This window comes from Cornus florida, unplaced genomic scaffold, assembly GCF_030987335.1.
Source record: "Cornus florida cultivar Cherokee Brave unplaced genomic scaffold, ASM3098733v1 CherokeeBrave_3.0.0_Hap2_Chr06, whole genome shotgun sequence".
Lineage (NCBI taxonomy): Eukaryota > Viridiplantae > Streptophyta > Magnoliopsida > Cornales > Cornaceae > Cornus > Cornus florida.
This window is the reverse complement of record NW_026775576.1, coordinates 83,194,670-83,212,882: the sequence shown is the minus strand read 5'-3', so window position 1 is coordinate 83,212,882 and position 18,213 is coordinate 83,194,670. Positions and strand designations below refer to the sequence as shown.

At 36.5% G+C, this 18,213-nt stretch overlaps 1 protein-coding gene across 1 annotated transcript; it reads left to right on the top strand.

The window, feature by feature from the left end:
- Positions 1-15,236: 15,236 nt before the first annotated feature.
- On the top strand, positions 15,237-17,684 carry LOC132314449 (uncharacterized). The gene has a single exon (XM_059813312.1). It carries the CDS (start codon positions 15,237-15,239, stop codon positions 17,682-17,684), a length of 2,448 nt encoding a protein of 815 aa, XP_059669295.1.
- Positions 17,685-18,213: the final 529 nt, after the last annotated feature.

The following is an 18,213-nucleotide window of genomic DNA, read 5'->3' as shown; positions in this document are numbered from 1 at the left end:
TGCGCGCGGTGGTAGTTAATACCGCGTCGTTTTATTCACAAAGCACAGCAGCACCACACGAGTATCCTTTATTTTTTTATTTTTCAAAAAAAGGAAAAAATATACATTACAAAAATTCAGTAAAAATAAACAAATCATAAGCACAAATAGTTATTAGTTATATATGCAATATATTGGATATTAAAATGTTACAAGTTGGGTTACTCTCTTCTTGACACATAGCATGTACACAGAGCATAGCTAAACAAAATTAAGAGATGAAATTCACAATGAAATGAATGATAGAAATATAAATTAAAATAAATATTAATTAAAGAAAGTTGGCATTATAAAGAGACAAGGGAAAAAAAAAAAATCCTTTAAAAGTTGATAGTTGTCCTCTCCCTGTACACTTATAGGTGAGCGTCTATCCTATTATTACAAACTAATCATGTTAGTTTGAATAGTTAAAGAACGACTTGTTTAAAACTCAACCGGAGTTCATTAATCAAGTAAACGAGTTGAATTCAAACTAAATTTTTTAATTTATTTAGTAAACATGTCAATTCCGGACATCATTAGTCTTGACTCGTGAACATTAAACTTATGCAGACTTGTATGTATTTATAAATATAGGCTCATGACTAAGGATGGCAAATTCTTCATTCCCGTCGGGTCCTCGCCCCCCCCCCCCCCCCCGGGGTTTAAAGCGGGGATGGGGACCCTTTTATGTAAACGGGGATGGGGATGGGGGTAAATTTTCAAAATCCGTCGGGAACGGGGTAGGGGATGGGATAAACCCGTCCCGATTAAGTGTTAAATTACTAATATACCCTTATATTAATAATTTATTACTAAATTAGATTTAGTATATATATGAAAGTAAGAAAAATTATGTTTTTTTTTTAAAAAAATAATATATGTTAATCGGGGCCGGGGCCGGGGATGGGGCGGGGACAAGGATAAGGGGTCGGGGGACGGGGGCGGGCTCGTGAAGCTCATGATGAATCAATCAAAGCGATTTTAAATACCTGTTCAACTTCAAATAGAGCCCAAATATGAATATGACATCGAAGTTGATTTTTTTAATTAAATGCGCCGAGTTGAGTCGAGCCCAAACTTTTTAAGATAATGACAAATTAATTTTAAACTTATTAAAAATAATGATGACCTGAGCCAGAGCTATGCTATTCAAGCTCAAAATAATCCCAAGTTGAACCACAAAGGAACAAGGCAAACTTGCACAAATTGAAGCTTGATTCGGTTCGGTTGAGTTACACTTGTCGAAGTCTATATGTGTTTTGCTGCCTAGAATCACACAAATTAAAATAGTAAAAGAAAAAGAGTATGATGGAAAATATACCTATATATAATATATGAGCACATTAGTGCAATACTATGCATCATGGTGCAATATTATGAAATAGCGATATAACGTAGTTGTTAACTTGTTGCGTAAGTGATATAATTTGTTACATAAACAAGGTAAAAACATAAGACGCAATGCATAATGAAACGACACAAGAGAAGATCTGCTTCATGAGATAATGGAGGCTCTATTTACAAAATTAGAATTGTAACCATTATGTACTTAATAACTATGAAAATTTAAGATTGAAATAAATTTCACAATCTACCATGGTAAATATAGTTTTGTTAGATTTTTATTAGAATACTCATATATATATATATATATATATATATATATATATATTCCTTTTTTCCCTATTCATGTCCTTGGCATTTTCTCAAGGCAAAATGGGGGTACCAAGAGTATGTTTCAATTTTTTGTCCTTCTAATTTTGGGGGGTTCTCTTTAAGATCCTGTTCCTAAAGTCAAAGCACATAAAGCATGTGGCTCAACAGCTAACTTCCTTCCTCATTATTTAAGCAAGCTTTTGGTTTGTCACAATTGATTCACTACTACCCACATTCCATATTTTCATGACCCCTGTTAAATGAAAAGAAGATTGAGCTGCCAGAGACTTGGAGTGGTGTGTTATTAAAAACATGGAGATGGAGAGACAAGATGAAATTCAAGACCTTTCGTTGTCCCTTCCAACCATGGGCTCTGTGCATATTGCAGGGAGCAATGCCTTTGGTCACAACATTGAGTTCATGTCTCAAACCTACCTTGGGAATAGGAACTCTCAGATTGATATTGAAGATGATACTTCAATGACAAACAAAGATCACCCTCTTCCTATATTTCTCAAGGTAGTGTGTCTTTTACATTTGGTTTCTTATTTTCATTATACTAGTCAAAAATATTGATGTTTTTGTGCAGACAAGTAAATTTCATAATACTAGACAACATGACACTAGAAATAATGCTCAAAATATTTTGGGAATTCAATTTGTAATGCACTTTGTGTTCATGTGTACATATTTGTACTTTTTACAATATCAAGATCATGTGTGTGTATATATATATATATATGGACACACATATATGATCATATAAAGATCACCCCCTTCCTAACTTTCTTAAGGTAGTGTGTCTTTACATTTGGTTTCCTATTTTCAGGATATTATTCAAAAGAGTACTGTTATATTTGAGGACAGTCGGCTCTCCCGACTACTCACAGAGGCATGTGTAGGCTCTACCATATTGTGTATCCATGTGAGTGGTCGGGGAGTCGGTTGTCGTCAATTACATTTTTTTCCTAGTAAAAAATATTGATGGTTTTGTGCAGGTGAGTAAATTTCAGAATACTAGACACCATGACACTAGAAATTATGCCTAAATTGTTTTGGGAATTCACAATGTAATGCACTTTGTGTTCATCTCTACATAATTGTGCCTTTTACAATATGAAAAAGTAAATTTCAATGACAAATAAAGATCATCCCCTTTCTATATTTCTCAAGGTAGTGTGCCTTTTACATTTGGTTTCTTATTTTCAAGATATTAGTCAAAATATTGATGGTTTTGTGCAGATAAGTAAATGTCATAATACTAGACAACATGACACTAGAAATTATGCCTAAAATGTTTTGGAAAATCAATTTGTAATGCACTTTGTGTTCATATGTACATAATTGTGCTTTTTACAACATGACAAATTCATTAAATTGCTGCATTAATTACTAGATCATATGTATATAAATGTATATAGACACACAAATATTCTGCTTTTCTTTTCATTGCAGTTTGAAGATGTGGAATATAAGGTGAGAATAAGCCAATCTTCTCCTACCAACCCTGTGAAGGCAGTAGTGTCAAAGGTGGCCTCAGAACTGAACATGGAACAAGATAATTACAAGCAGATACTGAAGGGTATAACAAGAAGTAATGGCCGAGGGGAAATTCTCATTCTATTGTTTGGTTGTAAATATAAAATGCGTAGAAATATAATAATAATAATAACCATTCTAATGTTTGGTTGAATCAATTTTAAATTTAGAATTGAATAAATTTCAAATTGAGTTCTCCAAGATATCTCTGTTAGTAACAAATAAATTAAATTAACAAAATGACATTCTTCTATAATTTTTTAAAAATAAAGGGTGGTAGTGGCGGTGGAGGTGGAAAGCGGTAGTGGTATAGGTGGTGGTGTTGGAAGGTGGCGACGGTGGTGGTGAAAAGCGACAGTGGTGGAAGGTGGTGGTGAAAAGTGGCAGTGGTGGAAGGCGGTGGAACTAGTGTGGTGGTAGTGGTGTAAAGAGATAGTGGTGTAGGTGGCAGTGGAGGAAGCTAATGGAGGTGACTGTGGTGGTAGTGGAAGGCAGTGGAGGTGGCGATGGTGGAATGCGGTAGCGGTGGTGTTGATGGAAGGCGATGGTGGCGGTGATGGTGGAAGGCAGTGGCAGTGGTGGTGGTGGAAGGTGGTAAAAGGTGGTGGCGGTGGTGGTGATGGAAGGTGGTGGAAGACGATGGCGGTGGTGGTGGTGGAAAGTGGTGGTGGCAGTGGTGGTGGTGGAAGGTGGTGAAAGGCAATGGCAGCGGTAGCGGTAGCGGTGGTGTAAAATAGTGGCAATGGTGAAAGATAGTGGTAATGGAAGGGGCGATGGCAGCGGTGGTGATGGATGGCGATGGCGGCAGTGGTGGTGGCGGCAGTAAGGGTGGTGAAAGGCGATGGTGGCGGTGGTTGTGGCAAAGGTGGTGTCGGTGGTGAAAAGCAGTTGCAGTGGCAGTGGCGGTAGTGGAAAGCGGTGGGCGGTGATGGTGGTGGAAGGTGATGGTAGTGGTGGTGGTGGTGAAAGGTGGAAGGTGATGGTGATTTTTAAACTTAAAACATGAGGGTTTTTTGGAAAGTTGATTTTTTTTTAAAAAAAATTCTTGGGAATGGATAGGCCATTCCATATGTTTGGTTATGTAATGGATTTTCATTCCAATGGAATGGTCATTCCCACTTTAAATTACATAGGGTTGGAATAAACATATCATTCTTGTACACCAAACTCAGCATTAGAGCATTGGGAAATTTATTTTTTTTTTAGAAAGATTGGCTTTGTTTGGTTAAGTGAAAACAGCTAGAAAAGAAAGGAAAGAGAAAATTTTTAAATGCAAATTATATAGTTATATATACAGAATTTCAATGATAATTTAGGTAAACTTGGTTATAATAGATCCTGCTTCTAAATAGAATTTTTTATTTTTTATTTTTATTCGTCTATTCTATGTTGTAATTCTAGTCGCTCATAATCCCGTTTGGATATATATATATATATATATATATATATATATATATATTTAAAAATGGTGAAATATTTGATTTTTCTCCCAAACAGTACTATTGCCTCTTCATCTTTAATTTTTTATTTTTTAAATTTGTTTATCTTAAACTAATAATTAGTTTTACCTAAAATAATATTATAAAGCCTTATTCTAAATATAAAAAATAGAAATGAATATAAACAATTATATATTTAAATTTAATAATCCATCATTTTCCTTCATAAGGGTAGTTTTGGTATACATAATTACTTTTCTTTTTCTTTTTTTCACTTTCATGCAATCTACTTTCTTTTCACTTTCATGCTATCCAAACTAACAAACTAATATTTTTCTACAATTTTCTTTGGATAAATTTTTATCATAACTAAATGCATGCTAGACAATCCCTTTTCTTTTCATTCACTTCATTTTTTTTTTTTCATCTAACTAAAAGGAGCCTAATTCCAAGAAAATTGTAAAAAAATATTAGTTTGTTAGTTTGGATAGCATGAAAGTGAAAAGAAAGTGATTATGCATACCAAAACTATCCTTAGGAAGTAAAATGATAGATTATTAAATTCAAATATGTAATTGTTTATATTCATTTCTATTATTTATATTTATAATAAGGCTTCATAATATTTTCTTAGGTAAAACTAATTATTAGTTTAAGATAAATAAATTTTTAAAAAATAAAAAATTAGGGATGAAGAGGCAATACTACTATTTGGGAGAAAAATCAAATATTTTACCATATATATATATATATACGGATCATGGGTGGCTAGAATTGCAATATAGAACAGATAATTAAAAAAAAAAAATTCTATTTAGAAGCAGGATTTATTTTGAGCAAGTTTACCCAAATTATCATTAATATTATGCATATATAAGTGTATAATTTGCGTTGCGAACTTACCTCAAATAGAAGTTGTTTTGAGAGAACTTTCCACGATTAAGTTATTAGGTAAAATAAGAACTACAAATAAATAGTCGCGCTTCTTTCACGTGAATATAAAATTTTGCGTGTTTTTTTGGGAAATTTTTTTGAGGGAAAATAATCAATACGAAAACTAAATTTTCCATTAGGTTTGTCTTTCTATCTATCCAAACTCTAAGAAAAATTTAAATTTTTCTTTCCTTTCTTTTCTAGTTGTTTTCACCTAACCAAACTAAAGGAATTTAAAGAGGTAAAAAAAAAGAAAGAAAAAAAAAAAAAGGAGATAATTTTAAAATTAATATATTTAGGGTTGTTGTATACATAGTACGAATATAAGTAAATAATTAGTTATTCATTTTTAACCAATTCTTAAAATGCCAGCATCAGAAAAACCCCGGGGAAAATAAAAAAACTAGGCACCAACGGTTTGATTTTAGAATGGAATTTATGTTGTTTGGAAATGAAGGAATTCTAACAAGAATTAGATTTCATCGGATTTGATAGTTTATATCGTAGTTGTAACAAATCCGGGAAAAATTGGCAAAATTTCATGGGATTTGTGACGAAGTGAGTAACAACTTTTCTAAAGTATCTTAATTTTACCAAAACATCTAATATTTCCTAGGCTCATTCATATCCCCATAAGAAAGATAAGTCCAGTATTCTAATGTTGAAAAAGGAAGCCAGTTCGTAAAGTTTAGAGTGCTGCAATGGGACTCTGTTCTTGCTACATAGTTTGTTGTAATTTTAATAAATTATAAAGAGTAAGTGATGTTAGTTGTACTTTTATTTTGTTACTATGTTACTTACTTCGATTAAAATTTGTAGATGGATAATATGGAAGAACCAAAACGAATGAAGCAAATGGCAGTTGGGGTGATGGTTGCTTGTGTGGCCCATCTAGATTGACATACTATCAACATGCAAACTACTTAAATAGATCAATTTTGAAAAATGCTGGAGAGAGAGAGAGAGAATAAGTCAGGAAAAAAATTAATGGAAAAGATAATTAATAATGAAAGAAGTCGTGACATTTTACGTATAGGGCCAAATACATTTGCTAAGTTAGTTGAGATTCTTCGAGGAACTAGACGCCTTACCGACAACGCATATAGTTGCATTGAGGAACAGGTGGCAAAGTTTCTTCATATTCTAGCTCATAATGTTAGGAACCACACAACAATTGTGATTCTTCTTTCATCGATCTACTAAGACTATTAGTCGTCATTTTCACAAGGTTTTGAGGGCTATACTATCATTGGAAGATAAATTTTTTATCCAACCGGATGGAACAATAATTTCTCCATAAATAAGGAATAACAATAGATTCTATCCGTACTTTCAAGTAATTTAAAATTTAATTAAATTTTATATAATTTTACATTACATTGGTTGAAAATTTTAAAGATATCCAATATGATATGACTGCGTTGGAGCTATTGATGGAACACACTTTTGTGTCAAAGTTTCAAAACATGATGTGGCTAGATCTAAAATTTTGGATGATGTGTTAAGTAGAGAAGACAAATTAGAGGTTCTAAAGGTAAATTAATTATTATTTTTATTTTACAACTAATATAAATATGTAATTTAAAATTTTTTTTTTTTTTAGGCAAATATTATCTAGTTGACGCTGGATATACATTGAAATTCAAATTTATTGCTCCTTATCGAGGAACGCGTTATCACTTAAAAGAATACTCAACTCGTGGACCACAGACACCAAGAGAAATATTTAACTATAGACATGCTTCTTTACGTAATGCAATTGAAAAAGTATTCGGCATAGTTAAAAAGAGAAATACAATTTTGGCTAGTGGTACTGAACCACAATATGGCTTTGAGACACAAATAGAAATTGTGTTGGCTTGTTAGTTGTAGTCTTATTTTTATATATTAAAATAATCTTTTGATTTGTTTGGTATCAAATTTTAATTTTCTCCACCTGTTTAAATGTAATTTCTTATTTATCTTTATTTATAGTCAATAAATGAATGATAATTCTTAGTTATTGTTTGACATTAACATAGAATTGTTTAAATCTTTTAAGAGAGTGATGCATTGAATGTTTTTTTTTTATCTTTTCATGATTTGTTAGCCTACACCTATTGATGATGGATTGTAACAGCCCAAAAAATGGATATATAAGAAGGAGATGAAAGAACAAATTCAAATGGATATTTGGTGTGGAAATTTCAAATGGATTTGTATTTTTTTGAACAGTTGCATGAATAGAAACTACGACGACAAAAGCCTGATAGGAATTTCAACCCTTCCGCTTATGATGTAGCTGTTGATGCCATCCATACACGATTTCTTATGATAGTGAATAAAGATAAAGTGCTCTTATATTATAGTTTTAACTTGTGAAGTATTTTTATAATAACAGCTGCAACACAAATTTTCTGATACTATAGTTTTAACTTGTGAAGTATTTTTATAATAACAGTCTAGTCCTGATGCAAAAAAAGTACGCAATGTGACACTTCCATGCCTTAATATGCTTTGTGAAATTTTTGAAAAAGATCGGGCTACGGGGGAGTAGCTGAAAGTGCAAAAGAAAAAAATTGTTGTTGGGCAAATGAAGAAAAGGAACGTCGTTTGGCAAATGAAGGAAAGACAATTGAGGACATTGATGACTCACTGGGTAGAAGCAGATTGATCTTGAAAATTTTGAAAACAAATATACAATTCAACAATCCTCTACTGCTTATGTTCCATCTGCATCTACAACTTCGTCAAAGGGTAAAAAGAAAAATAGACAACCAAAAAGGGCTTAACAACAATATCAAAAATATTACAGGCACGATGAACAAAATTGCAAGTGCTCTTGATAAAGCAAATGTTGTGGCTGAGAAAGCAAATACGGTGGCTAAGAAAGACAGACGACGATTTTATTCGAAAGAAGAAGTGTTTTCAGAGCTACAATCGATGGAGAGAATTGACAAAACATTTTTATTTGCTGGTTATGATTTTCTAATTTCAGACCGGTAGCTGCTAAAGGATTTTTTGGATGCCCAGTTCATATGCATAAAGATTGGTTGTCATGGAAAATAACTATGAAGTCTTGAATGAATTTTTTTTAGCTTGTTTTATTTATTTATTTATTTTTGTTCAATCTTGAAGCTAATTCAGAGAGAAAAATAAAATATTTTACTCCATTTAGATATTTTATTTGTTATTAGGATTGGTTAAATAACTCAAATAATGTTTGAGCATAATTTTTTGAAAATTTTGACCAAATTGACTTATTTCACTCTTTTTAAAATATATATATATATGGTAACAAAACATCAAGTAATTTTACATATTATTGTTTGTATATTTTTATGTATATATTTATATTTATAATAGTAATAAAAAATTTAAGAGTAAAAGAAGTATAAAATTTTGATATGAAATTCCATTTCCAATTTTAAATCCAAATAAAGGATTTGGTTCCAAACAGAGCCTAGGGTTTGAGTACTCGATATACTATTTAGGTTTTTAAACAAATTTTGTGCTAGAGTGTTTTGATCATGGCGGTTGCTGAGGGGCTGGATCCTTAACCTTTCGCCGTCAACCGTCCATCGTCTCTGCCGAGGAGGCACCATCCAACCCCGTCTCTGTCAGGGGCCAAACATCCCCTTCCGTCACTGCCGTCAAGTTTCCTAGGTTTTTGCTGAGTTCTCGAAGCGGTAGATTCAACCTACCGATTAGGCCCCTAATGTATCTTGCTTATCTTGGAGTAAAAAATATAAATTAAAGCTTCACTCATTGATCTCCAAAGAAGGTCGACTCCGATTAATTTCTGCTATTATTGCTTCTTTGTTTTTGTTGGGATGTATATGGTTTGTAAGTCGTCAAAATTGTATAAGAGCGACGAATTCAAATGGTTTCGGGATAATGATAATCATTGGATTAGGATTTTGGGGTTGGCAATTCATTCTGGCATTGGTTTAATTCATGGGGATCCTAATAGGATGATTGTTCAGCACGTCTACCTTGAATGTCAACACGGGTGGTACTGGCCAGATAATCATCGCAGTTCCTGAAGGGTGTTCTGTTTTATATTCTCCGACTCCTCAACAATCTGGGACAGGTGCTATGAACATCAGGAAGGAAGTTCTGGTGCTCTTCAGGCTCCAATTGTCGCCCATATGTCTCGTTAAGATCCTGCTGAGAGGGGTTCCTCAACAGGAGACAAATGTGGCTCCTTAAAATCCTGCTGCGATGGTTCCTCAACAGGAGCCTGAAGAGCACCAGAACTTCCTTCCTAATGTTCATAGCACCCGTCCCAGATTGTTGAGGAGCCGGAGGATATAAAATAGAACACCCTTCAGGAACTGTGATGATAATCTGGCCAGTACCACCCGTGTTGACATTCAACGTAGACATGTGCTGAGCATTCATCCTATTAGGATCCCCATGAGTCATGGTAACCACTGGTACTATAGTATGAAGAGAATGCCAGAATGAATTGCCAACCCCAAAATCATACTCCAATGATTATCATTATCCCGAAACCACTTGAATTCGTCGCTCTTATACAATTTTGACGACTTAAAACCCATATACATCCCAACAAAAACAAAAGAAGCAGCAATAGCAGAATTAATCGGAGCCGACCTTCTTTGGAGATCAATGATTGAAGCTTCAACTTATATTTTTTACTCCAAGATAAGCAAGATACGGCCCTAATCGGTGGGTCAAATCTACAACTTCGAGAACTCGGCAAAAACCCAAGTAACCTGACGGCAGTGACGGAAATGGATGTTCGGCCAAGAATTTTCTTTATATCCTGCGCTCAAAGGTAAGGTTAATAATGTCCCAAAAGTATTAAAATTGTGGCAAATGGAAATTTGAGTTACACAATTATTCTTGTATGGTGAACTATTAAACACAGCAAAAACAAAAATTACATAAATCCAAAAAGTTAATTTTGTAATAAAAAAATTTTCCTGAACAATAAAAATATATCAAATGTACCCAGCAAATGAGGATTTATTTCTACTATATTTTTGTCAGAGAATTTATGGTGAGGGTCTATATGTAAGCAATTGTGTTAATTCAAGCGGTTGCTCGTCGTCGTAAATGTCAGGGGCGGAGGCAGGATTTTATTTCAAAGGGGGCACAATGCACTTGTTGAAAAAAAAATCAATAAATATAATAAATATTATTAATTTTAAATAAAAAAGACAAACAAGAAAAAAAAATAGTTGTAAAATAATATGTTAAATAAATACTGTAAAAAAAATATAGTTACAAATATAATAATCAAAATACTGATTAATAATATTTTAATTAAATACAATAAAAATGTCATCAATAAAAATAAATAAGTGAAAAAAAAATAAAAAAATACATAATTATACATAAGTTAAAAAAGAAATTTTTTGAAAAATGAAACAAAAATTAGAAAAGGAAAAATATATGATGTACTTGAAGAAGGGGGATATATGTAATTTTTTTTTTTCCAAAAGAAAATTAGAAGAATTTGAAAATTTTAGGGGGTACTATTTAAAATTACCATATAAATAAATAAATAAATATATATATATAGTAAAAATATGTACCTATGTATAGTAAGTTGGAGCAAAGACAGAGGGGCCACGTATCCTTTGAGCCTTAATTGGCTCCGCCCCTGGTCAATGTAGTTCAGGTCCTTTAGGTAATAACTGTCTTTTGCAATTCACTCTGATAATGACAACAGCAGCATTAAGTAATAGGTGCTATATATATATTGGCGGAGTGAAAAATTTTCAATCACAAGCTTGAGGCCACAAATCATTCACTCCCAACAACTCAATTAAGCTTAAGGTACGCCTAAGCCCCCAGTTGGAAAAAAGACCCATAAAAAGTTAACATGTGTCTTAAAAAATAATTGAAATAATTAAACTAAGCACATAAATAAACTTCTTTTTGGAGTTCCACATTCTTATTCAAAACTTCGAACCCCTTTTGCGATGGATTCCACGTGCATGAGAAATTAACATTTCTACAACAAATAGAACAAATTTGATGATTTAATTTCTTTAGTAATTTTCAAGGAAAATAAATTATCTTGATAACATAAAAAGTAACATCAATATCATACTAATATATAATATGTCTGAAAGGCATATATAGCAAAATGCGATTGTCAATAAAGATAATATTTTTTTATGAATAATTATATTTAGTTGAAAATCTTTTTGAGCGTTTAATTTTATAGACTAATAATATGTTTTAACTTGTGTATATAGTTAAAGTTCAAATTTAACCATTCGAGCAAGAAATATAAAGTACTTACCATTATAGCGCTGTCTGCAATTGTTGAACTCGACTAACAACCAAGATAAAAGTTGCATGGTACACTGATTTTCATGATCCATCTGTGAAAACAATAAAAACCAAAAATTATACCTTTTATAAGTTATATAAACCCAAACCCAATTACGTAGAACAAGATTTTATTGAGGTGGCTAGATAAAATAACAAAACAATATCTTTGTCAAAGTCTAAATCACTTTGTATCACCACCTACCAGGTAAAAAAATTGTATCTCCAGGTATGATTACACCTCAACCTAAAATGTGTAATGCTTAAAAGTAAATAAAGTATACTAATTTCTGCTTAACATTCCGTTTCGTGGCTGAGCCTCTAGATTGGGGTGGGGAAGAAAAAGATAGTTAAAAAACTAAAGAGGTAAGGTCTATCCATGTCATAATTTTTTTTGACCATGTATATATATTACTAGTTTAAAATTAATGATATCACTTGAATTAAATTAGAAAGATAGAAATCAATTTTAAGTCTTTAAGACATAAATGATATGTCTACATACAAAGAAAAAATAAAACACAGAAAACGAATACGTAAATCACCTCACTAAAAAAGTATAGGAGAGCATCCATTTTTAGAGATGGCCTGAAAGTTTTGGAATAGAGACTTTTAATCATATCCGAAAAGGCTGATGAGAGAGCCATAAGAGAATTTATTCTATATATCACTAAAATCTAATCTTATAAAAGATGTGTCCGGGTTATATTCTTTGAAATCTTTGTGGTGCATGAGTCATGCCGATTGAAGTGCTTGAGGTTTCGAATGATGGAGGGCAAGGTCTCTTTGTGTTTGGTGGAGGCTTTGGTGTGAGATGAATAGGTGGTCTTAGATGGTGTTGAAGCTCTGGAATGGGCGATAAAGTACCATATTCTGATCCCTCTCTCTTTTTCAGGTTATAGGGATGATTTTATTGATTTTTGGGATAGTTTGAGGCTGTTGAGATGTAATTTTTTTGTGCAGTTGTTCTTTGGGATAGCTCCCTTCCAAGGGCTTTTTACTTACAAGAAAATAACAATATGTAGTTAATGTCCCAAAAGAGAATTTATGTTTCAATTTTTATCAATATCAATAAAAATGATAGATAAAAACCAAACAATTAGTGTTTCAGGCATAAAGAATGAAATCTTTTTTTTAATACAATTAGCTGAATTTTTTTTAAAAATATACCCTTGTAAAATAATACTTACCATATTAACACTACATTAGATAGAGATCTTTTATGTCTATCAGGTCTCTAATGTCTATCATAGATCTTAATTGAAGAAAAAGGGAATTGAAGAAAAAGGGGAATCAAGCCAAGTCATTAGTAATCATGAAATTGGTGAGCACTATCATAGATCTTGTTCAAATAAAGAAGAGCACTAACAAACAAATATCAAGATGAATGGATCAGATCCATAAATATAACTAGAGCATCCAACAATTTAAAACCTTTTGGGAATATATACCATGGCAGGCAGTTTAGTAGGTTTCAAAAAAATTCATGGTAGTATATTACAAAAGACGAGGCAATTAGAAACTGAAATAGAAGGGGCTTTCTAAAAGGCAAAAGATAGAGCAATTATGACGGTCTTCTAAGTAATATGAATAAATAATGTTTAGTGAAAACAAATATCAAGGTGAATGGATCAGATCCATAAATATAACTAGAGCATCCAACAATTTAAAACCTTTTGGGAATATATACCATGGCAGGCAGTTTAGTAGGTTTCAAAAAAACTTCATGGTAGTATATTACAAAAGACGAAGCAATTAGAAACTGTAATAGAAGGGGCTTTCTAAAAGGCCAAAGATAGAGCAATTATGACGGTCTTCTGAGTAATATGAATAAATAATGTTTAGTGAAATTGATTTCCATATATTTAAAAGATCACTTAGCAACATACAATTCATTAAAACACAGAAACAAAGATAAATTATCCAAAAAAATCTAATCAAGAAACTATCCTTTTGAGTGTGCAGAGCAATTGAACACAAAGACGCTAGAGTTTTCAAGTACAAGGCACATTAGCAAAATATTAAGATATAAGCAGTTCAACAAGATAACCTTGGACCAACAAAATATTAAGCTATCAAGTTTCAGCCTTTTTTAATTTTTCCTATTTTTTATATATTATTCATTCAAAAAAAGAAAAAGAAAAAATCATATAAATTAAGAGAGGAACCCCATCCCCGCCCCCAATCCCTATTTCAAAAATCTCAATCCCAATCCCTATCCCCGTCCCACCCAACTCCGATTAACATCCAAAAAAGGGAGAGATCGAAGCGTTGGTGGACTGAGAAGAAGAAGAGAGAACTTACTGGTGGACTGACGCTGACGCAAGAAAGCTTCGACTTCGACACTTTACAGAAAGGCGGTCCCTTTCGTCTTCTTTCGCATTTTAACAGCTGCTACAAGAAAGCTTCGTCTTCGACACTGTTGATGACCGCGCCACACTACCTGATTACGTGGCGCCACCTCTGCAACATAGGCACGACTGGCCAGTGCTAACCTGGCTTGCCCACGGTGGATTAGGTATTCTCGAGCTACCAATCCAATAACGGAGATTACTAGCCGAGGAAGGGGTCGCTACCCTTCCTCTACCGCGGATGCGCCCAGCTCCAGTCGGATGGGCTCCTCCCCCCCCTGGCTCGCTTAAGGTTGCTCTCTGAAAGGGGAAACTCGATAAACCTGTTTACACATTTCCCTTCTTGGCAAAGAAGACCTCAGGATAGAACTGGGATGGGAACCTGCGAGGTCATGAAGGCAGGACCTCAAAAGGGGCCTATCCCCACTGAAGCACGGGAATCTGAGGACATGTGGATAGGTGGCTGAGATCTAAGGGGTCGCCTTAGTCCAAGGCCAGCACAAGGGGGAAAAGATACTCGGTACCTAAGCTCGAGCGATGAAGGATAAGAAACACATTAATTATGAAAGACATTTGATAAGACCCGCATTAATTAGGGAGCGCCGTTACCTCCTTTGACTGGAGGGGAAAGCGCCGCGGCCCATCCATCAATGTCTCATCCGTCAGACGAAGAAGCCATCGAACCTTTGGATAAGAGCGGGCTCAACCAAAGGGCTAAAAGGCATTGACCGAGGAAGTAAACACTATAAATAGGGGTGTTGATCAGCCTTTAAAGCAGGAAGAACCACCACATTAATACTTATCCTCTAACAAGCTCGAGTTTGCATGGTACCGAGGTCGGCCTTCCTTTTCTCAATCTCCGTACCTAAAGAATTCCTTGTGTTGCTTAGATCTCCACTTGGATACTGATCTCAGATCTCTTGGCATACGTGGAACGAACTCCTCATCCTACTCACGAACTACCATCAACATTTTGGCGACTTCACTAGGGAGGAGCGGTTCACCCATGTCAAGCATACGAGAGATCAGTCCGCCCTCTCAAACCAGCCCTGCCCTAAGCGAGGGCTACGATGGGTCTGTAAGTATGCCTGGGTCGTACTTCCCTGGAACTAGGATTATCTACCCTGATGCACTAGTCGAAGCCCATAACGCACTGTCGCATAGAATGGAGCAGCTCGAAAGCACTCAGAGGGAGGTAGTGACCTTGCTGCGGCAGATTGCTGACCAAGGAGCACTTCAGCGAAGTGCAAATCCGAATGACAACCTCCCTGATGAGCTTACTGGGGAACATGCAACCCCGGGCGATCCGGCGCGACAGACATTCTCGTCATCAGTCGAGGCAAGACAAGCCACCGGTCGACGCAGGCGGTCGCGAGATACACCGCCGCGGGCTCGCCGAACCCTTTTTAGTACTCCTCTCACGGCACCCGCAAGGTTAAGTATGCCGAGTACCGGTCGGAGGGAGGCTCGTCACAGAGACACGAGCTCGGAAGGATTCGGACATCAACAGGACCATGTGCAGTGGTCGCCATATGTAACTATGGCGGACTTGCAAACGCTGTTGCAAAATGAAAAGAATGTGCTGATGCAGGAGGCAGCCCCTGAACCACCTTACGCACAATCCATCGCGCTTCTCCCTTACCCCCCGGGGTATTTGACCCCTAAGTTTAGCAAGTTTGATGGAAGGAAAGGGAACCCGCGAGAGCATGTGGTACGGTTTATTGAGGCCTTGGGGCCCTTCGGAAATGATCATACTCTACGTCTTAGGGAGTTTTCAAAAACTCTCACGGATAGGGCTTACAAGTGGTACGCGAATTTGGAGTCTGGGTCACTTACCACTTGGAGCCAGCTGGCTACCATCTTTCAATCCAAATTCTTTCAAGCAGAAGAGAGGGTGACAACCCTCTCCCTGACTAAAGAAGTCCAGGGCCCTGGGGAGGATTTGCTCTCATATGTCCACAGATTTCATGATCGGGCTATGGAATGTTATGAAACGCATGAAGAGGAAGCGCTGGCCAAGATTTGCATACAAGGCATGCAGGGGTCTTACCGCATTCACCTCATTAATCTGAAGCTCCTCACCTTTGCTGACTTAATTGAGGCATTTCGAAACTTGGCAAGCAATCTTGCTATTTGTGCGCAGGGTGCTGCGCAAGAAAAGTATCGGGGTAAACGTAGACCCCAAGTCTCGGCCGCAGACGAGCCCCCCGGAAAGAAGAACGCGAGACCATCCCGGGCCCCTCGAGCAAAGAATCCGGATGAAGCGCCTCCCCCGTTCCCATGTACCCCTGAAGAGGTGGAAACCGTCATCAAGAAATGGATCCAGCACGGAGACATCAGGCTGCCAGAGGTCGCTCATGAGCCCACCACGGAAGAAATGGCCCACCCCAAGTACTGCATGTATCATCGGCATACTCGTCATCTTACTTATGATTGCTGGGCGTTGCGGAATACCTTTCACAGACGAATTGCTAACGGTGAACTCATTCTTCCCCCCAGAGATGTGAGGGAAGAGCCTTTCCCTGCGCATGACCGTGGAGTGGCAATGATGGTGTCCGACATGGAGACCGAAATGGAAGGGACCAAGGGTGGTGCGGCCGAGATCGCGCTAGTGCAGGGAGATGACCTCGAGGCCTTTCACTTGTTAGAAGTGGCTCCTGTCGAGAATATTCTCCAAAAGATGGATTTTTCTCCTTTTGCCCAGAAGGAAATAGCAAAATTTCTGTGGCTAGCAGCGAAGGAGGGTGTCAAGGAGGTGGCGTCTATCGCGTCACTCCCTGTATCACAAAGGTCAACTGGGTCAGCTTTGGTCTTTACAGAGGAAGACAAATGTGCCCCTACTCCTCACAACAGGCCATTGTACATCACGTCTTCGCTCAATGGGGTCGAGCTCAAGCGGGCGTTTCTGGATAATGGTTCGTCCTTCAATATCATGCCTCTGGAAGTCTTTCGTCGCAGTGGTCTACTGGACGAGAAACTTATCCGAAGGCCAATAGAGATCGCCAGGTTTGGAAGTGATATTCGAATAACTGAAGGGCACGTGACGGCCGAGTTGGCCATTGGGAAGTTTAAAAGTTCGGTGAAATTTCACGTCATTGATTTGGATACCTCTTACCACTTGCTCATGGGTCAAAGTTGGATACACAAGTTCGGGATTGTACTATCCTCGTATCACCAATGCATGAAGGGGTTCTGGAACGGGAAACAGGTGATGGTCCGCTGCTCTGATCGACTATTTACTAAAAGAGAGTCTCACATGGTAGAGGTTGGATTCTTTAACAAGTTAGAAGATGCAGAGGAACCACAACCATTAAGGGCCTTTCCTCTACCGAAGTGGGAGGATGTTGACCAACAAAAGGAGGAGAAAATGCCAGGAGCGGCTACTAGCCGGAGGAAGCCAGCTGTCTGCAAAAGGATATGTTTGGCCGACGGGAGAGTGGCATACCGCTTATGACGGTGTCGGAGGGCACTATCTAGGGCGAGATTGCGCCCCCGAGTGGAGTCGTGTCAGGTAGAATCTCCGAACTTTGAGGAGAAGGCCAAAATGGAGTCAGGCGAATCTGCTCGGCTCAGTCAAGAAGAAATAGAGGAAGTTAATTTAGCCAACGACGGTCCCTCTCGGGTAATCTATGTGTATAAAAAGTTGGAAGGAAGTGAAAAAGCGGCACTGGTAGCCCTGCTCAAAGAATTCAAAGATGTCTTTGCCTGGATATATGAGGAAATGCCTGGACTAGATCCTCAGGTAGTGGCTCACCACCTTAATGTGAGACCGGATGCACGCCCGGTTAAGCAGGCGCAAAGGAGTTTTCGGCCAGAGCTTGAGTTGCAGATAAAGGAGGAGGTGCAGAAGCTTTTGCGTGCCAGCTTTATCAAACCAATTCAACATCCCACGTGGTTGGCGAATGTGGTTCCAGTGAAAAAGAAGAATGGAAAAATTAGAGTTTGTGTTGACTTCAGAGATCTGAACAAAGCATGTCCAAAAG

Coding starts and splice junctions, on each gene's coding strand:
- LOC132314449 (XM_059813312.1), top strand. CDS start 15,237: ATGTCAAGCATACGAGAGATCAGTCCGCCCTCTCAAACCAGCCCTGCC.